The sequence below is a fragment of the Carettochelys insculpta genome, chromosome 13, assembly GCF_033958435.1.
Source record: "Carettochelys insculpta isolate YL-2023 chromosome 13, ASM3395843v1, whole genome shotgun sequence".
In the NCBI taxonomy this organism is placed as follows: domain Eukaryota; kingdom Metazoa; phylum Chordata; order Testudines; family Carettochelyidae; genus Carettochelys; species Carettochelys insculpta.
The window spans coordinates 201,678-219,042 of record NC_134149.1 but is presented as its reverse complement, the minus strand read 5'-3'; the positions used below and the strand labels follow the sequence as shown (position 1 = coordinate 219,042).

The 17,365-nt window shown below is 42.5% G+C and overlaps 1 protein-coding gene across 2 annotated transcripts in view; it reads left to right on the top strand.

Moving 5' to 3' along the window:
• Positions 1-17,365, top strand: part of OGT (O-linked N-acetylglucosamine (GlcNAc) transferase) — a 95,709-nt gene that overhangs the window by 18,281 nt on the left and 60,063 nt on the right. For both annotated transcript variants that reach the window (XM_075008098.1, XM_075008097.1), the window contains exons 4-6: positions 1,980-2,048; positions 5,038-5,154; positions 6,871-6,950. In XM_075008098.1, the coding sequence (XP_074864199.1) occupies positions 1,980-2,048; positions 5,038-5,154; positions 6,871-6,950 (266 nt within the window). The remainder of the gene's footprint in view (positions 1-1,979; positions 2,049-5,037; positions 5,155-6,870; positions 6,951-17,365) is intronic.

Sequence of the window (17,365 nt, the reverse complement as noted above, 5' to 3'; positions counted from 1 at the left end):
AAACACTGAGCAAGCCTAGAACAAATTTCAAACTTTAGATCCATCCCTTCAGGAACTGAGTAGGCCCAAAATTGGTCTTCTGTAGTATGTTACATGGCTAGGAAGACCTCGGCTGGTAGTCTGCAGCTGTGACCTGCTTCTAATTGCTTAATGCTGCAAGCCTAAAACTCTGCATCATGATTTTCGAATCAACTAGGTTTGAGTTTTGCTTATGCAATAATGAAAATTGAAATAATCATGACATAAATTCCCTGAAAAAAAATTAAAACAAAAGGTATGTAGATATTCTGATGAGTATTACAAATACATATACTATTATACCTATTCTGCTTCACTCTTCGTACATCCATAAATGAGTTTATGCTTTTTGGTTAAGTATTCACTATGATTACATAAGACAGTATGTGCGTATTAATGAAATATGTAAGGTATTTTCTAACTTTTTTTCCATTGGGTAGTAAACAATGGTGAAAAAGCTTCTGTTAAATACCATGCTACCCTAATACTGATCTTTCAGTGACTGTAGTATCCATGTTGTCATGTTTACCTCCAAGCAAGGGGTCAAGTGTTCAGAGCACCTTTGCAGTATCCTGGATAAATCTTTTCTCCTTCTAGTATTCTTTTCTGCCGTAGTGAAAAAGGGGAGGGAGAAAGGGGAAAAAGGTAGGCCTAAAAAGGTGAGGCTCATGTTTCGCTTGATGTTCTCTTGCATACAGCACTAAAAAATTAAAAAGTGCCACTGTTACCCCATCCAAACACTTGCGTCCAATTTATTTCAGTTATTAAAAATTTAGGTTTAGCTTTCCTCATTGCAGCACACTGTTGCCTTGTGTGCTTGTTTAGGCATGCAGTAATCCCTCAAGGTACGCAAGGGTCGCATTCCTGGCAACCCTTATGTACCTTGAATTTCATAAGTTGGGAGCGTGTGGGGGATGGGTTGGGGCCCGGGGGGAGGGGGTTGCAGAGGGCACCCGCAGCTGCCACTTCCCTGAGGGGGCGGGCAGAGGTAGCTCCCCTGGGCCCCTCCCGTAGCTCCCTGCCCTGGATTTGGGACAGGGAGAGATGGTCGCCTTACGAGATCCCCACACGGGGTGGGGTGGGGTGGGGATGAGCTGGGGCTGTGGACGGGAGGGGTTGGGCCAGGTGTGGGGGTTGAATGGGGGTGCACTGGAGCCAGGTAGTTGGAGGGGGGGAGTGAGCCGGGCCCCCTGTGCCGTGGGGGGTGAGCCAGGCAGGGGCACACCAGGGTGGGCTGGTTGAGTGAGGGCTTTGGAGCTGGGCATGGACGGGTGGGGGGGTTTGGTGCATGGGGTTTGGAGGGGAGCCCACCACTGGGAGAGGTGAGCTGGGCTGGTGGGGGGAGGGGTGGGTTTGAACCAGTGCAGCTGTCAAGCAGCATCCCTCTAGGAAGCTGGGGGAAGGGGGTTTTAGCCAGCCTGGCTGCCCACAGGGGCAGGCAGCTAGGTGAGCTAAAAGTCTTCCTCTTACCTTCCCAGAGCAGTGTCTAGCGCTGCTCTGAGAGGGCAGAGGGAAGGTGCTCCTAGCCTGCCTGGCCATGGGAATCTAGGCAGGCTGACAGCCCAGCAGCTTCACATTGCACGAAACTTGCGTTAATGTGAGTTTCATGCAACGTGAAGCTGCGTAAAACTAAGATTTACTGTACCATGCTATTGAGAATCCACCATGTAAACAAACATGGAAAAAAATACACTGCCTTTAAGGCAGGGAACTTTTAGTCTAGGTACTTAAGGTCCCATCACAATAGTATCTTAAAGTGATAATTGTGAGGGTATGATTATGGTGTTGGGGATTTTAGGTCTAGAGAAGGCATTAGGACTCATCAGGCTGAAGATGTATAGAAAATTAAAGAGCACTAGGGATTAGAGAAGTCCTAGTCACTTTCATAAAATACCCTTAGGAACATTTCAGATCTCTCTACTCCCAAGTGCAGCCGCTGACTGTATGAATTTGGTTTTCAGGACTTGTACTGTGTTCGTAGTGACCTGGGGAACCTGCTCAAAGCCCTGGGTCGCTTGGAAGAAGCCAAGGTAGGTGTTCAGTAGAATACATTTAAACATCAGTGTTTTGAAAACTTGAACTTTTCACCAAGTCTTCAAATCTGCGTTGATCTGCAAACAATCTAAGAAACTGCTGAAAAATGAAGGCACTGAGTTGTCCCAGCATAGTTGCAGGGCAAGATGTGGCACGTCCATGTTAAATGTTGGTTTAAAACGAGAAATGGAACATTTACTGAGTCTTTCTGCTGAACTAGACTATCTGATATCATTCTGAAGTCTTGGGCACCATGAATCTTATCTGGAAATAAATATCATTACTTCAAATCTGAGGCTTGCCTGCTGGTGCCAAGCAGAGAGCCTGTGATTTAGCTCGAGATCCCTGTACAATGCAGGTGCTATTGAAAATGCTGCTCTTCTAAATTCCTTTGTGGCTTGTAAGTGAGAAGAACCTTATCCAAATGTTACCCTATAATTTTTTGGCTTTTAAAGATTTTATTCTTTAACCTTTTCCCTCATCTTTACAGTGGAAGAAAGGCTAATAAACTGTCGTAGATGTAGTACATCGTTCCATAAACTTGTACTTCCATGTCTTCCCCAAAATAAAGCATCAAAAAGACAAAGCTGGTTTGGTTGGGAAATGAACTGATTGAAAGAAAACTTGCTACAGTGGAAAGGTGGCTTCTAGCAGTCTGTTTCCCAAACTGAGAATTCGAATACCAAGATGGGTTTTTAAAGCTCTTGACAGATTTGAAATTTTGATTGCAATATCATTGGTCTTGTTACAAGCCACCTTACGCGTCCGCGCTGCAGGGGTGAGGAGTGTGGAGAAACCAGAGTGACTTTGGACTCCACATCTGTTACTCCAAGCCCCACGCGCATGCTAAGAAGTGGAGTGTATGGACAGTGTAGCTGTCTGTTTGGCTGCAGCACTATCTGGGGAGGGTTATAGCTTTCATCAATATTTGATAGGGGGAGTGCCACTTTAAAGTGCATAGTCTAATTTTTTTGATCACTATGATGCATACTTTCCTACACCAGCATAATTCACAGTTGGTCAGATCTGAGCTGAACAGATTCTGAAACAGTAGTTCACCAATTTATAAACGTCTTTGAGACACTTTGTTCTCAGCCCACCAAGTGGACAGCTAACATGCATTGCACTTCACTGCAGCTTTAGTGTGACTGGTATAGGCCAAGACAGTGCGCCTGCCTTAGGTTGCTGACCTCTTTGTTTCAGAGCTCTGGAGACACCTAGCTTGAAAGATATTCTGTTTTTACCGAGAACTCATTGACCAAGAAAAATATCTTGAGTAAATTGCAATGTATTTCTTTGATTATCAGTGCATTTGAAAGATCAAGCCAGCAAATTCCTGCAGTTTGAACCAAAACTTCAAGTTTTGTAGACATTGCAGAGCCTTTCTTCCAATAAAGTCCCTGCTGTATGCAATAGCCCTGATTAACCCTTTCCCTTCTGCATGACTCCTATGCTACAGATTGTCCTCATTTCCTTGTTAGACATATCCAGAGAATTTCAATTGCTTTGTTGAACTTTTACTAATGATCTTGTTTTATTTTCTCTCTTGTTTTTGGTTTTTCACCACTGATATTGTATTTAGAAGGTTTCAGGTGGGTGAAACCTCCTATTCCATGCGTAAGGTGCCTCGCTGAAGGGAGCTCGAGGCCTGGATCTAGGGCAGACATACACCTCCTCCTCCTCTTCCAGCAAGGAACGCACCGAAAAGTCACATGATGAGAAATATGGTAACGGGTTTGTAACTGCCACAGCAAAACCATTTGCCTCCATGCCTGAATCTTCTGTCTTGTGGCTTCAGAAACAGCTTAAAATATTTTATTTACAAGCAAGTAATGTAAAAATGTTTATACTACTAGCCACATTCTTTAAAGAAATAAAGTAAAAGTAAATTAAATATAAAAAAATAATTGGAGATAGTTTTATAGTAAAAGCTTCTAACTCTTCTGGTTGTTCATTTTTTTTCCTTTTTTTCTTCTTTGTTTGGATTGCAGCGTTCTGCTCTTCTGATGATGCGCTGTGATCCTGCAGTAGCGCAAAGGCTGCGCAGCGGTAACGCGCTCTGCGTGCGATTAAGCCCTTGTGAATGGTTGACTGGTTGATTAATCTCTGGGTGGCTATCGGAGTTGCATGCCATACTCTTTTAGATGAAATTGGGTCAAAGTGCATTTAGTTCAGATGTCAAATTTAATGTGGAAGTATCTATATGGGCCTGACTGGTGGATTAATGATTCTGGTTGGTCGTTCACTCTCTTGGGGCACTCTACATAGTACAGCAAGTTGCAGCGATAGCGTGGCGCTGGGCTGTTAGGATGCGCCTGCGACTTCTTGCGCTTGCATTACAGGGACCTAAACCTTTATGCAATCCTGTTATTTGAGGTTTTTGAGGCTGAGATGATTCTGTGAAAATATATTCAATAGGGAGGAGTTTTGAGAAGAAATAGCAGAATAAAATACAACTTGCTTATAATTTGAGTCTCGGGAAAGGACAGGTAAGGTTTCAGAAATGTTAATGCCACTTTCAGTAGTTTGCTTCTAGACTTTTTTTATAAAACTTTTTATATTCACATATTCAGAGAACTTTTGAAATCATACACGCTTTTCCTGACTGAAGACCTTCACACCCAAGGAAAACAAGTTGCTTTATGGAGTAATTTCTTGATGACTCCTTGACATGGCAGACAAATCAAATTTAGAAATTATCTGAGTGAAAATCCTTGCTTCTGGGACTTCTGAGTCCTTAGATAAATTGGTTTTTGAAGGCATATTCCTAAAGATCAGCATAACTGAAAAATGGTGGGCTTGCACTTAGGTTTTGGTTTGCGCTGGCGCAGGATCAGCCAGCTGTTTACAGCGCATTAGTTTTGGCGCAAGCTAGCCTATACTGCAGGATCACTTTTGGTTGGTTAGAGAAGGAACACTGATGACTTTTTTTCATTTTTCTTTTTACAAATATTCCCCTTCCTCTTTCTTCTGAACTGTTTCAAGGCTTGTTATTTGAAAGCAATTGAGACTCAACCAAACTTTGCTGTAGCATGGAGTAATCTTGGCTGTGTTTTCAATGCTCAAGGAGAAATTTGGCTAGCCATTCATCACTTTGAAAAGGTAACGGTCATGTTCTTCATTTAATTTTAGTGAGCAAAGAATTGTGAACATGCAAATGAACACTTTTAGCTGGTAGAAGTATTCAGGTCTGCATATAATACTATATAATATGATATATTATTAGCATAACTTCACTCATGAAATATTTACTCACCTGTAACGTTGCCCAGTAGATGCTGTTGTGGTGTTGTAGAATTGCTGTAATAAGGAATTTTCGTAATCTCAAAGGCAGAAAAATTCTGCTTTGACACTACTGTGTAAATAGCATTAATAGTGTTTCTCCATCTTTAATTTCCCTGAGAACTGCTGTATTAAAAGCATATCTAAAATGCCATCCAAATAGTATCTTAGTATTTTTACAAAAATTGGCTAGTGCAGTTTCCTAAGAAAGTCCTCTTCTGTTTGCTCATTCCAAGTATTTCCATTGAATAGTTCAGGAAGATTAAGTGATAATATTTACATTTTTCTGGGTTAAGTATTGTTTCCTTGTTCCTACCTCTAAGTTGTTTTGTAGAATTCCTGTTCTTGCTAGTGTGCAACTCCTCCCACTTAGTGTAGTCTGGTAATGTGTCGTTTCCTCAGTGGTCGAAATCCAGTCCCAATATACCCTACAGGGCAGGTTTTTCTTGGCTTGTGACATTATTGCTCTGATTCTTAGTCTTATGGTCCTTCAGCTATCTTTAATTAATGTGGGTAGTCCTAATATGAGTTGCCTTGAAGCTTTTAGTCTGTCAAGTGCTTATCTGAAATCTAATGTTAAATTTGCGTTTTTTTTCTGTGGCTTATTACTATATTTTCTGTTTCTAATAAAATAATGATAAATATAATAAGAGGTAGATTTGCTAGAATAGCATTCTAAAAGCCAAAACAGTATTTGCTCTTTCCTACTCTGGTATCTATGTCCTCTGTAGAATCTACAATAAATTGCAGTTGCCTTAGTATTTTGCTATATGAAAGGGAATGTACATTGTATGTCTTAATCCTGTAAGCAAAGGAGAGTTGCTTCCTAAAACAGGCAGAGAAACCATAGTATTGCATGGCAGGGAATTAAGCAGAGTAAATCAAACTTTATACAAGTCTTTGAGGCCCAACTATGGTGTTGAGAAAAGCAGTCCCTTGTAAGAAGTGGGATTAACACACACGTGCATGAATGAGTTGTGAACATTTTCCTAGAATTTTTAAATCGTACAATTTGTAAAGCCATTAACACTGTTGCTCCCTCATGCAGAATAGCTGTGCTTCAGCATTGCTGTGAGTAAGTGACCCCATATGATCTTGCAAATATCAAGAATGCTATTTGATTAAATGTTTTATAACCTGAAACAACTACAGTTGGCATCTGTTGAAATCCATTTTGACAGGCAAGGGATTCCATGACCTTGGAAATGCTGAGGTCACAGTTGATAGAGCAGTTTAGGGGGAGCTTATACTGTAGCATGATCTGTAGGTAAAAACGTTGATCTTAATTGTTGTCAGTCCAGCTTCTGTCACAAGCACTAAGTCCACTCCAAAAAAACCAGCAGAAATATGTTGTCTGTTAGCATTTTTGATTACCTTTAATCTTCCTTACACATTTAAGATTTTATGTAGAATTCTTTAACTACACACACACAAATTTATATCTATTAAGAAACCCAAATTTAATAGTTTTTTAGAGTATTGTTTGATATGCAATCATATTCAGAGCTTGTAAAGTACCTCTTTTAATATCTTCAGGCTGTGACGCTTGACCCAAACTTCTTGGATGCTTACATCAATCTGGGGAATGTTTTGAAGGAGGCAAGGATATTTGACAGGTAATCATATAAATTCCCTTCAGCAGCCAGTCGCACGCTTAACCAAATGTTAGGACTCCTAATTCAGAAGACTCTTCTTCAAGCATTGCCTATGAAGACTGTAATTCAAGGAGAAACACATGGCCTTGGTGTGGAGACTTGGAGCTTTCTGGAGAGCAGATATTTAGCCTTTTTATGTCACTATTCTTATTGCTATCCTGTTTTGTGAGAGCCTCGCCTAATTATATTGTTAATAAAAATGAGTTAAAAGCCTGTTTGCTAAAATATTTTAGTTCTACTGTGCTTCATTGTATTCTGCTGTTTCCCTCATAGCTTCTTTCTTGCACTGTTGTAGATGAGTTGTTGTGATCATAGACTCACAGATGTGTGGGGTTGGAAGGAACCTTAGAGGTCAAAATCCAGATCTTGTGCTGAGATATAACCAAGTAGATCTCTGGAGTCCAGAGCATGGCAAACAGGTGTTGTCCAAGCTTCAGTTGTATGTATTTTGAAATCTCCTATGGAAACCTGTTCCAGAACTTAACTAATAATATAATTAAAACTTTTCCTAAGATTTCACCTTTATTTATTTTGTTGGAAACTGTCTGGACACCACGTACGAAGCAAGCAGGTGGGTTTATTATGCACAGCTGGTGGACTGTCACATTGCCTGTCAGGACTCAGTGGAGCACTATCAAGCAATTAGTTACAATAGATTATGTAGGCTTTTAATGGGTGGAGAGAAGCAGTTGGGTAAGCGCTAGCCTCAAGATGAAATGAGCGCAGTAAGCCAATTACCAGGTTACACACATGAATCCGCCCATAGCTCAGAAACATTTATCTAATCCATAGATACTACTACTTAATGGTTTAATTAAACAATGCGTGTATGGAATTCCAGTCTTGAGGTCAAGGGAGTGATGGTGATGCTTCCCAGATAGGTATGATCCAGTGATGCCTATCTAGGGATTTAAAGTAAAAACAGTAAAGGTAAATGACAAGCATGCTGAGTTTTATATTTTATTTGTTTATATCTCTGAGTCGAGGCTAACAACAGCAGGGTATGTTGTTAGAGAGAAAATGTTCTAGCCTATTTCTGAGACCTTGAATGTGGCTGCTGCTGATTTAGTTATCTCTGTTTTAGACTATAAGGCACTGTTTGTTTGTGACCTTGTTGAGGCCTGTAATATAAGATAAAGGGCAGAGACAGTAGATTTTCACTAAAACTGACTGCCTATGAACCTGTGTTATGAGATAGTTAGGCTTCATACAAGACTATGAAATTTAGGAACATGAGACGGGGTCTTAACACAAACTAAATATGCATTGGACGTTTTTACCCTACGGTATTTTTGAAAGTTTAGCCCCTTACTATTTGTCCTTCGTTTGGTAGATATGGAGAACAATCGTTGTCCTCTTTCCAGCAGTTATTAATATTGTCTGGTGATCGTTTGGTCTCCTCTTCTCAAAATGTTGTATGTCTAGATTTTAAGTTTTTCCTCATCCATAGATTGTTTTCTAAACTATAGTAACTTTCAATTTTATCCACATTATTTCTAAAGCATGGTGCCCAGAATTAGCACACTAGCACCAACTAGGATGGGAGAGTTACATCTGTGCAGTGTTCCCTCTAACTTTTAATGTCCATGTGCAGAATATTTTTGTCCACCAGTGCAGAGGTGCTGTATAACGTGATAGAGGTCATTACACAAAAGGACAGTGTGCATTGGGGGTGGGGCAGAGTGGTTAGAGTATGGGAAGGGACTCAGTGCTGGGGAAAAAGATTGGGAGGTGCAGGACAGTGAGGGTTTTGGCTGAAGAAGTGGGCCTGGGCATGAGGGGTTGGAGCAACAGATGGGATGTGGGCTTTGAGGGGCGGCTGAGGATGAGCTTTTGGAGCTCAGGTTCCCCTAGAGAAAGAGGAGTACCTCCGCTTCCCCACCACTGTAGCACATCCGGGCCACTTCTTCCATTATCCCAATAGGAGCACCTTGAGGCCAGATGAGATGTGCCTTTTCATGGCCATGGCAGCACCAGTTTTCAGCTGGCACTACTGAGAGAGGGAGGGTGCCTGTCCCCATGCTGGGGTAGAATTGCACAGGGCTGGGTGAAGGGCAGGGTAAGGTCATCTCTTCCTCTGGGTGTGGCAGTTCTGCGTGATTGCTGGTGGGGGAAGGCGCCCCTCTCTGATGTCCGCTGCATCACTAGGCCCCTGCATAGGGCTAAATAGGAAGTTGCACGGACACATACTTTAGGGGAAATTTAGCTCCTGTATCTTTTGTATAGAATGCTTGTGCTAATATGCCCCTGAATATTAGTGTCTATCGTAACTATATTTCATTGTAGACACATTCAACTTGTGATGTACGATAATGTTCGAGATGATTGGTCAGTTTCACAGCCCGCCAGCACAGGGCAGCCAGAACTAGGCTGCCGCTTGGTTCCCAGTTCCCTACTGCTTGGGGGACTTGGGAAACTGACCAGCCATGAGGTGGGGAGCTGGGAACCAGGCAGCAGCCTGGTTCCTGGCTCCCCACCCCTCTCCCCATGTAGATCTGGGAAACTGACCAGGACAGCAGCCTTGGTCAGTTTCCTGGCTCCAGCCAGTGGAGGGGAGCCCTGAACCAGGGGTAGCTTGACTCCCCTCCACTCCTTGGAGCTAGGAAACTGACCAGCTCACTAGGCTGATCAGCCTATCCTTCCTGCTTCTCCCTGTCTTCCACTAGCCATGTTGCTGGGGGAAAGCAGGGAGAATGGACTCTTAGCTTGCCACAGCTACCAGTGAGGCAGACCGGAGAGCTGCCTACCCACTTCAGGTTGCGCTGAACTCACATTAAAGTGAGTTATGTGCAACCTGAAGCTGCGTATGTTGAGGGTTTACTGTATATGGTTGCCTAACTAGCTATTCCTCACTTTGAAGTTGTGCGTTTTGGTTTTCCTTGATAAGTGTAGTCCTTTGCCCCTCACTGGACTTGCCCTTATTGATTTTAGACCAGTTATCTGTCAGTTGTCTTGACTTCTTGGTGTCATCTGCACATTTTATAAGTATGCTTTCTAATCCTTAATCAAGTAGTTTGTTTGGAGTGCTGAGCTGAGTGTTTGTTTGTTTGAAAGGCCGTGTGCTCAGGCAGGCAGGCAGTTGGAAGCTGATTAGGTTTGAATTGAAACACCGTGTGCTGATTGGCTGAGCTGTAGGCAGAGGGAGGAGCTATCAGGGAGGCCGAGCACTTAAACCCTGCTAGTAAGCGACCAGGGAGCTTTGCGACCGGGTGCTCGCGAACAGGGTGCGTGCTAACAGGAGGGAGTTTGGAGAGGGGAGTTGAGAGGGGGAGCTTGGAGGGAGACAGTGACTTCTGTTGCCCTTAAACTAAATCCTTTATAACTACCTCTATCTGAAACATTTAATTAACCCTCATATATAACTAGAGTAGGAAATGGAGGCAGAAGCCCAGCAGCAGAGTGGGGGCTATCCTGTTTATTGTGTCGAGTGCAGTATGTATGACTACCTACCCTGTGGGCAGGTGGCGTATGTGTGCGCTCGATGCAAGGAGCTCCTGGCCCTCAGAGACCGAGTGCGTGCTTTGGAGGCCAGGGTGGCTGAACTGGAGGAGCTAAGGAAGGCAGAGGTGTTTGTGGATGAGACTTTCCGGGACATAGTAGGGCTGTCCCACCTCCAATCTGACAGTCCTGAGGCTGTTACGGAGGATGAAAGGCTCAGGGAAGGAGAGCAGTCGAGGGGAGCAGAGGGAAACCATCCCGTAGTTGGGACCCTCCTTCCAGAGGGTGATGTTGTATCCTCTCGTGCCGAGGATACTTCTCCGGGGGAGGGAGCGCCAGCTGTTAGGAAGAAGCAGGTTTTAGTAGTGGGGGATTCGATCATTAGAAATATAGATAGTTGGGTTTGTGATGACCGGGAGAACCGTATGGTGACTTGCCTGCCTGGTGCGAAGGTTGCGGATCTCTCGAGGCATCTAGACAGACTTATGGGCAGTGCTGGGGAGGAGCCGGTCGTCGTGGTACATGTTGGTACCAATGACATAGGGAAGGGTAGAAGAGATGTTCTGGAGGCCAAATTTAGGTTACTAGGAAAGAGACTGAAATCCAGAACATCTTTGGTGGCATTCTCTGAAATGCTTCCAGTTCCACGCGCAGGGCCAGATAGACAGGCAGAACTTCAGAGTCTCAATGCGTGGATGAGACGATGGTGTAGGGAAGAGGGGTTTAGATTTATTAGGAACTGGGGACACTTTTGGGGTAGGGGGAGCCTATACAGGAATGATGGGCTCCACCTAAATCAAGGTGGATCCAGACTGCTGGCATTAAACATTAAAAAGGTCATAGAGCAGTTTTTAAACTAAGAGGTGGGGGAAAGCCGATTGGTGCGGGGGAGCACCTGGATCGGACGGAGACTTCTCTTACACGAGGCTCCATAGACAGGGATTCCCTAGAAGTTAGTCAGATAGGGAACGTGGGAAATAATATATGGGCAAGATCAGATGTGAAACAATCGTGCATAAAAAAATCCACCACGTCTGTGAAAGGCGGACATATAAATAGTGGTAGTTTTCTAACATGCTTTTACACTAATGCTCGGAGTCTGTCTAATAAGATGGGTGAACTGGAGTACCTCATATCAAAGGAGGAAGTTGACATAATAGGCATCTCAGAAACATGGTGGAATGAGGACAATCAGTGGGACACTATCATACCGGGATATAAATTATATCGGAAAGACAGAACAGGTCGTGCGGGTGGCGGAGTGGTACTATATGTGAAGGATAATATAGAATCAAATGAAGTAAAAATCCTAAAGGAATCAAAATGTTCCATAGAATCATTATGGATAACAATTCATTCCTCTAATATGAATATGGCATTAGGAATATATTACCGACCACCTAACCAGGACAGTGATAGTGATGCTGAAATGATGAGGGAGATTAGAGAGGCTATCAAAATAAAAAACACAGTAATAATAGGAGATTTCAATTATCCCCATATTGATTGGGTGCATGTCACCTCAGGACGGGATTCGGAGATTAAATTTCTTGATGCCTTAAATGACTGCTTCTTGGAGCAGCTAGTACAGGAACCCACAAGGGGAGAGTCGATTCTCGATCTAGTCTTGACTGGAACGCAGGATCTGGTCCAAGAGGTAACTGTTACTGGACCGCTTGGAAATAGTGACCACAATATAATAACTTTTAATATGCCTGTGTTGGGAAGAACACCGCAGCGGTCAAACACTCTGGCATTTAATTTCAAAAAGGGGAATTACACTAAAATGAGGAAGCTAGTTAAACAGAAACTAAAAGGTAGAGTAATTAAACTAAAATCCCTGGAAGCTGCATGGAAACTGTTTGTTTAAAGACACCATACTAGAGGCCCAACTTAAATGTATACCCCAAATAAAAAAACACAGTAAGAGACCTAACAAAGAACCACCATGGCTAAACAGCCATGTTAAAAAGGCAGTGAGAGAGAAAAGGGCAGCTTTTAAAAAGTGGAAGTCAAATCCTAGTGAGGAAAATAGAAAGGAACATAAACACTCCCAAATTAACTGTCATAATGTAGTAAGAAAAGCCAAAAAAGAGTTTGAGGAACAGCTAGCCAAAAATTCAAAAAACAATAGTAAAATGTTTTTTAAATACATTAGAAGCAGGAAGCCTGCTAAAAAAGCAGTTGGGCCCTTGGATGATAAAGATATAAAAGGAGCGATCAAGGAAGACAGTGCCATTGCGGAGCGATTAAATGATTTCTTTGCTTCAGTCTTCACGGCTGAGGATGTTACAGAGGTTCCTAAATCTGAGCCAGCCTTTTTAGGCGACATATCTGAGGAACTCACTCAGATTGAAGTGACATTAGAGGAGGTTTTGGAGTTAATTGATAAGCTGAATAGTAACAAGTCTCCAGGACCAGATGTCATTCACCCAAGGGTTCTGAAAGAACTCAAATGTGAAATTGCGGAGTTATTAACAGTGGTTTGTAACCTATCCTTTAAATCCACTTTGGTACCAAATGACTGGAAGACAGCCAATATAACACCAATATTTAAAAAAGGCTCTAGAGGAGATCCTGGCAATTATAGACCGATAAGTTTAACATCAGTACCAGGTAAATTAGTAGAAACACTAGTAAAGAGTAAAATTGCAAGGCACATAGAAGAGCACGAATTGTTGGGCAAAAGTCAGCATGGTTTCTGCAGAGGGAAGTCGTGTCTGTCTAATCTATTAGAATTCTTTGAAGGGGTTAATAAACATGCGGACAAGGGGCACCCAGTGGACATAATATACCTAGATTTCCAGAAAGCCTTTGACACGGTCCCACACCAAAGGCTTTTATGTAAATTAGGTGGTCATGGGATAGGAGGAAAGGTCCTTTCATGGATCGGGAATTGGTTAAAAGACAGAAAACAAAGGGTTGGAATAAATGGTAAATTTTCACAATGGAGGAGGGTAACTAGTGGTGTTCCCCAGGGGTCAGTCCTGGGACCGATCCTGTTCAACTTGTTCATCAATGATCTAGAAAATGAGGTAAGCAGTGAGGTGGCAAAGTTTGCAGATGATACCAAGTTGTTCAGGACAGTCAAAAGCAAAAGGGATTGTGAAGAACTACAAAAAGATCTCAGCAAACTGAGTGATTGGGCAGCAAAATGGCAAATGAAATTTAATGTGGGTAAGTGTAAGGTAATGCATGTTGGAAAAAATAACCCAAATTACACGTACTACATGATGGGGTCAAATTTAGCTACGACAGATCAGGAAAGGGATCTTGGAGTTATAATGGATAGTTCTCTGAAGACATCCACGCAGTGTGCAGCGGCAGTTAGTAAGGCAAATAGGATGTTAGGAATTATTAAAAAAGGGATCGATAATAAGACAAAAGATATCATACTTCCCCTATATAAAACTATGGTACGCCCACATCTCGAGTACTGCGTGCAGATGTGGTCTCCTCACCTCAAAAAAGATATATTGGCATTAGAAAAGGTTCAGAAAAGGGCGACTAAGATGATTAGGGGCTTGGAAAGGGTCCCATATGGGGAGAGGCTAGAGAGACTGGGACTTTTCAGTTTGGAAAAAAGGCGATTGAGGGGCGATATGATAGAGGTATATAAAATCATGAATGGTGTGGAGAAAGTGAATATAGAAAAATTATTTACCTTTTCCCATAATACAAGAACTAGGGGACACCAAATGAAATTGATGGGTAGTAGGTTCAAAACTAATAAAAGGAAATTTTTCTTCACACAGCGCACAGTCAACCTGTGGAACTCCTTGCCCGAGGAGGCTGTGAAGGCCAGGACTCTATTATCGTTTAAAAAAGAGTTTGATAAATTTTTGCAGGTCAGGTCCATAAATGGCTATTAGCCAGGGATAAAGTATGGTGCCCTAGCCTTCATAACAAGGGCAGGAGATGGATGGCAGGAGATAAATCACTTGTCTTCTGTTCTCCTTCTCTGGGGCACCTGGCATTGGCCACCGTCGGCAGATGGGATGCTGGGCTTGATGGACCTTTGGTCTGACCCAGTATGGCCATTCTTATGTTAGTTAACAAAATACATTGACCATGATAGGACTGACCCTTAGAGAACCCCACTATGTATATCTTTCCTAGTTACTCAGAAAATCAGAGGCTCACTGTTAGTCTTTCAACCAGTTATAAGCCCTCATTATAGTAATTTCATCTAGACCAGGGTTGGCAACGTAAATAGCAAGAACAACCATTTTTTTTTCAAATTCAGTGAAAAAACAGTTCAGGAGTTGCAGTACATGTGAATATGAGACAGTCCTTAAGTATCATCAAACCATACTTTTTGTAACCCCTGTTATAAGAACCACATACACACAATGATTTGTAATGCCATATGTTGCAGGATGTTCACTAACTTTTGTACATACTCTGTTTCTTCACACTTTGTGTTTACCAGTCTTTCTGATTCACGCCTACCTACTTTAATTATGCTAATTTTACTTCATGATTATTATCAGTTTTCTTTTTTAAAATGCATGTTGCCCTTCACAGCAGGAATGCCACAAGCTTCCTTTTCCTTCTGAAAATCAAGATTTTCATGAGCAACACAAAACAGATACGGTATCATATCCCACAATGCACTGCACTTATTAAAGCGGGAGTTATCCAATGTTCCGAGATCCCATACTGTTTGGTGTTTAGATATGAGTTCATTTTGAGCTTTTAGTTGTTCACTGTTTATCAAAGGTAATCTGGAGTGTGTGGTGGGTTGTGGTTTTTTTTTTTTTTTCTTAAACTTTGCAAGTATAGCTTTGGGAGCCACAAAAAAGTCCTTAAAGCTCCAGAGCTGCAGGTTGCAGACCCCTGATCTAGACCATAATTTCCTAGTTTTCTTTTTGAGTGTCATGTGAGACTGTCAAAAACTCTATGAAAATCAAGCTATATGATGTCGTCGTCTGTCCTTCAGGCCAATAACCCTGACAAAGAAGGATAGTCATTTCATTTGGTGTGATGAATTCTTGACAGACCTATTCTGCAGATTCCTTGTAGCCCCGTGTTTACATTTTGATTTTTAACTTCTCAGTGGCTTTCCCAGTATCAAAACTGATCTGTAATTCCCTAGGTGCTTTTTGCATACTGTCCCAGCTGTTTTGTTCTTTTCCAGTCTTGTGGGACCTTAGCTGTCTCCCATGAGTTCTCAGAGATGATTTCTGTCAGCATGAGACTGCTTCAACTAGATCTTTAAGTACTCTAGGATAAAATTTGTTAGGCTCTGCAGACTTGTATTTAACTAACTTATGAAAATACTTTAAACTGTTCTTTCCCTATTTGTGTGCTTCCCCCATGTTGATATTGTGTTTGAGTGTTTGAGCACCATTTCACTTCTTAGTGATGACTGAAGCAAAATAGACATTAAACACCTCTTCTGTCTTGATTAGTATCAGTTTTTAGCTCTCCTTGAACAACCACCAGCTTGCTTTTAATGCCTTTTATTCCTTGTGTTCTTCCCTCAGGATCTTGCCAACAGATTCTGCGAGTTTTTTTTATGTCTGTTGATCTTGATCTGCTGCTCTCTCCTTTCCTTTGAATTGTGAAATCATCATGTCATGATCACTTTTTTTTTTACCTAAACTTCTTTCCACCTTTGTATTTGCTCCCAATTTCTCCATTTCTGAAGCAAGCCTAAATGGCAGAGTCCAAGGCTGTTGGTTTGGTCTATGTGCTGGCACCATGTTTGACACAGGGCTTGTTTATCAGTTGGAACATAAACCCTAGTCAGTCAAATTAGCGTTAAGTTGGGCCTCAGCTGTCCCTGACAGTTAATGACTATGGACCCTGACCGTCTGTAGGATTGATGTTGCTTGTCTCATTCAAGCACTGCTACAATGAATTTCTCAGCATATTCTCCTATGGCGGACTGGTGGAAGTTTCAGTACCAACATGTTAAAGCATGTTCCACAATAGCTAAGTATCTGAGGGGTAGCCATGTTAGTCTGTATCTGCAAAAACAATGAAAAGTCCTGTGGCACTTTATAGCTATATTGGAGTATAAGCCTTTATGGGCAAAAATTTCTTCAGGGCATCTGACTAAGTGGGTCTTTGCCCATGAAAACTTATGTTCCAATATATCTGTTCGTCTGTAAGGTGCCACGGGATTTTTTTGTTGTTTTCACAATATCTAAGACAGCCATAACCAAGGTTTGTGTTGTGGTGTGTGTGGGTGGTTTTTTTGTGGCAGTACATACTAGTACCAGCACCTCCACATCAGTGTGCCCACAGGTAGGGCTGCCAGGTGTGGGGCTTCTGGGTCTCCACCGCCCCCTGGCCATAGTTCCTGCAGCTGGGGCTGTTGGTGGCTCCCACCTGTGGGGCAGCGAGAACCCGTGCTGGGCCCCTCAATTGTGCAGGGGCTGGGAGCCAGAGACCCACACGCAGTGGTAGAGTGGTGTTGGGAGCTGGTGCCCCCGCTTGGCCTTCAGCAGTAGGGGCCAGCAGCTGGAGTCCCTGCTTGCCCCACCAGCAGCTCTAGTTGTGGGCACATCAATGGCAGGGACCAGGAAGCCAGTTGAGTACTGACTCTCTTCTTCCTTTACCAAAAAGGGAACAAAACCTGAGGGGGGGCGGGGAGGACGGACACCCCCCCCCCTCCCCCCGCTTCTGAGGTAGGACAGCTACAAAGGAGCGCTATAGTCAGCCGAGATTCTTTCCACTATATTTAGCACACGTATTACAGTATTTTTTGACTGTGGCAACACGTTAAATAGGTCAACAAAGACACTTGCCTAAGCTCTCCTATAGTTTTGTGAGATCGTTGTTAATCTGAACCAAAATTTCAAATATCTAGTCCACATTTTTCCTCCTGGGAAAAGGAACCAAATAGTGATGTGTTTAGTGCCGTATTCTGTAGTTGTTAATTAATCAGCTAACTTGTGCAATTTTCTCAATTAATACTGTTTGTTAAT